At 29.4% G+C, this 4,159-nt stretch overlaps 1 protein-coding gene across 2 annotated transcripts; it reads left to right on the top strand.

Annotated features, from left to right (window-relative positions):
* Positions 1-930: 930 nt before the first annotated feature.
* On the top strand, positions 931-3,105 carry LOC123897889 (probable glutathione S-transferase). Of its 2 annotated transcripts, none has more exons than XM_045948703.1 (2): positions 931-1,370; positions 2,428-3,105. In XM_045948703.1, the coding sequence occupies exons 1-2, from the start codon at positions 1,050-1,052 to the stop codon at positions 2,734-2,736; spliced, it is 630 nt and encodes a 209-aa protein (XP_045804659.1). In that variant the 5' UTR covers positions 931-1,049; the 3' UTR covers positions 2,737-3,105. The 2 variants fall into 2 exon arrangements, with proteins under 2 accessions (XP_045804659.1, XP_045804658.1); XM_045948702.1 differs by having other exon boundaries at positions 943-1,370; positions 2,392-3,105.
* The last annotated feature ends 1,054 nt before the right edge of the window (positions 3,106-4,159 follow it).

Below are 4,159 nucleotides of genomic sequence, written 5' to 3'. Positions count from 1 at the left end.
TGATCTCGAGTTCGAACCCGAGTCACGACGTCCGGCCTAACAATTTCGACATTTTTACCTATTGAGCTAGGATTTATAGGACACTAATTCGACTTCTTAAACCTATAAAACACAAAATTAGTCGAAACAAAACAAAACTGAACAAACAAGTTAGAAATTAGATATAAATAATCCTAATATGATTGAATAGTAGAAGAATATCACATGTTCTATGAGAATAACTCAATTGAAAGAAATATCGTGAGATACAAACGAGTTGTTGAAAATCTAATCACTAAAACTCTTTAACCAATTTTGTACCAAAAAATATCTTTAACCAATTTTTTTGAAATAAATATTTCTTGTAAACGCAACGATTATTGTGAATCGTAATACATAGTACTCCACTAATCCCACAGGTAGGGTATATAATATGCCTAAATAAACTATGTATATCTTACGATCTAACCTTGAAGATTGCAAAGTCTAGCTGGTTGTGCGCTTCCACTAATTAAAAAAGACTCTAACTGCACTCTAAACGAAAGTGGGTGTATGGTTTTTTAGGATGAAACATTAGCCTTTTACTATTGGTTTACAGTATGAGTTATAAAATAATAATATTAAAATATTATAAAATGAGTGATGTATAAATATGAAATTAGTTGGTTAAGTGATAATTGATATTAGACTTATTAAGAAGGACCATGATTCGATCAACTGCAATTGGAAGGGGATTGAAACAACTTGATGTCAGAATTAACTTCCAAACTAAATTAGGCGGTCCACTGAATCAGATACTGGTGGTAAAAACAGAAAAAATAAAAATGAAGAGCTACGTTATTATGAAGGTTGATATAATTTTTTTTTGACACAAGGTTGATATAATTAGATACATAGAAATATCTATTATTTATAAATTAGTGTGAGCATATATTCTTTAAGTATATATCAAGAGACTTATGTAATTTTTTCAAAAATAAGTAGGTCTCTTAAACCTTGTCATTTTTTCACTACCAATCACTTTAACTTCCATAATATCCATTTTTACTTGTTATCCTAGAAACGTAGCCATGGCAGATGAAGTGATTCTGCTGGATTTTTGGCCTAGTCCATTTGGAATAAGAGTGAGAATAGCCCTTGCTGAAAAGGGTATAAAATATGAATACATAGAGGAAGACTTGATGTCAATGAAAAAGAGCCCTTTATTGCTAGGAATGAACCCGGTTCACAAGAAATCCCCGGTTCTCATCCACAATGGTAAACCCATTTGTGAATCTCTAATTGCTGTTCAGTATATTGATGAGGTTTGGAATGATAGATCTCCTTTGTTGCCTTCTGATCCTTATCAGAGATCACAAGCTTTATTCTGGGCTGTCTATGTTGACAACAAGGTACCCTTTTCTTCATCAATATTGTTACACATTTTTTATTGTAATTTTTTTTGCAGTTTTATGTTTACTTATTGTCTTAAAAACTTACTCGTTGATTAACTTAATTGGAAAATGCAAAATGCATTTTAATGACCGGTCAAACTATTGGATCACTGGTTAAACTTCGTAGTTGAACCAAATTAAATGGATCATAAATAGACGAGATGTAGTATATATATATATATATATATATATATATATATATATATATATATATATATATATATATATATATATATATATATATATATCCATGTATTATCTTTAGAATTTTAGGTTGGGCTAACTCAATCTTACAAAACTAGTTTACAAGGTGAATATATTATATTATCCCTACTTAAAAAATATATTCACCTTTTAATGACTAGAATTTCATCTTTTAAAGTGAATTAATAAGTTGGAGTACCAGGATTCAAACTTCAGTCCTATATATTTCATGAATGTCTACCAATTAAACTATACTCACTGAAACACTTATTATGAAATGTTGTTGGATAGAGTGGCGGACCGCGACTAATTGTATAGGCAATTAAACACTTATCATGAATGTCTACTTGTATAGGCAATTAAACAATTTTTTTACGCACACTGACATGAGCGAAAAAAAAAATGATTAAAGTAATATTAATTGATGTGACTATTTGATTTTTGTTTAAATTATTTTGATTTGTGAGTGTGTGCCTAAATCATGTGCATATGGAAGAATACCTCCTTGTAGTGATGCATTGTTAGTGTTAAAACAAAATCAAAATTTTGATATTTAAGTGAAAATTGTATTCAAAGTAAATATATATTAAACCAAATCTACCTCATTTTACTTGTGTTAACTTTTTTTTTTTTTTTAAAAAAAAATTGCAAGGGATTGAGCCAATAGTCAACATTGTACTTCTCAATTAGTGACTCCAAATAGTTTTTTTTTTTTTTTTTGGTTAGAACACGTTTTATAGTTTCATTGATTATGTTAATTGTCACTACCAAATAGATATATGCAATTTTAAGGAACATTTGTGTCAAAAAGGGAGAAGAACAAGAAGTTGCAAAGAAGGAATTCATAGAAACTCTCAAATTGTTGGAGGGACAGCTGGGAGACAAGTCTTATTTTGGAGGAGACAAATTTGGTTATGTGGATATATCACTCATTCCATTCTATGGTCGATTCAAAGCCGTTGAGATCTTTGGTAACATTGATATAGAGAGTGAGTGTCCTAAGTTCATTGTTTGGGCAAAGAGATGCATGAAGATCGAGAGTGTTTTCAAGTCTCTTCCAGACCAAGATAAGCTCTATGAGTTCATTGTGGAGATGAGAAAGAAGTTAGGCATTGAGTAGGTTGGAGCCTTTGAGATGAAGAATTCTCTTCCCTCGAAACTCTTTTTTCGCCCCTGAAAATATATTTTTTCCTTTGTTAAAAAAGTTTGGAATGTATTTTTCGAAATTTTTTTACCGTGAAAAATGATTTTCAAACTAAGAAATTAAAAATTCGGAAAATACATTCCAAACTTTTCTAACAAGGGAAAAAAAATCTTTTTGAAAAAGAGGAAAGGTCCCGAGGGGAGAGAATTTTGCCTTTGATATCTATGGCCACAATAAAGTAGTTGTATTGTATATTGTATCGGTCATCTTTCTTAAAAAATAATTATGTAATAGAGGAAATTGAATGTTCAAATTCTCTGTTTAGTTTTGTTGATAAGATTTAATGTACACCGTATCTTTTTGTTTTACTCGATAGAGATCATCAATACAATATAAATTCAAAATCGTTAAAAATAAAGGATAAATTTGTGAATAATTTGACAGCATTCATGTTAGTAACATAAAATGAAAAATTGCAAAACATATGCATTTGACTATATTGAAAATTGAAATGCCCCAAATATCAGTGCATCCGGATCTATAGCATTGATGACATTAAAGTCATTGATTGAATCTATACTACATCAAACTTAATCCAACAACTTTAAAAAAATGAACAACGCACAAAGACTAGAAAACAATTAATACTTTGTACTAAGACAGAAAAACAAAATACACCGCACTAAGATGAAGAATCTAAAACAAACAACGTCGCACAAAGATGACAAATCACAAAAAAAAAAAAACAAAAAAAAAAACTAAATATATGTGAAAATCACACTAATTTAACTAAAATAAAAACAAAAACGATTTAGAGAGATGATTCTAGACCTAAATTGACCCTAAATCATATATCTCTGATAAATCAAAAAGAAGACAAAAATGGTGATGGTTAGGCTTAGAAGAGACACTCTATGTTTTGTGTATTTATATTTGATGCAATAATATCACGAGGTTATAAGCAGTAATTAATCTCGGTCATCAATTTACGATCAGATGATGCAGGTTATATATGTACTAAAACAATCATAGTCATTCATCGTCTGGGGAAACTGTTTCCTTGCTACATCGTTCCCAATATATAGGACTCTTTTGTAAAATTTGGTCGACTCATATAAGATAGTTTTCAAAGTTCACGGCGCAATAATTAAATTTTCACAAAATAATACTCCTAATTTTGACTTGTTAAAAAAAAAACTCCTAATTAAGTGAAGAGAAAAAAAATATCACAATTTTTCTCTGTTAATAATTGAAGGGCAATTATGGAAAGAGAATGTATATTATTGAAAAATTTAATGCAAAAATTACTTTTCTTAATCCTGGTATTTATGTTAAAGAGATCTTATATTTTGAGATGGAGGTAACATTATTCAAGTATATATCAAGAGACTTGATTGTA

This window comes from Trifolium pratense, linkage group LG7 (genome assembly GCF_020283565.1).
Source record: "Trifolium pratense cultivar HEN17-A07 linkage group LG7, ARS_RC_1.1, whole genome shotgun sequence".
Taxonomy (NCBI): Eukaryota; Viridiplantae; Streptophyta; class Magnoliopsida; order Fabales; family Fabaceae; genus Trifolium; species Trifolium pratense.
This window is presented reverse-complemented; position numbering and strand designations above follow the sequence as displayed.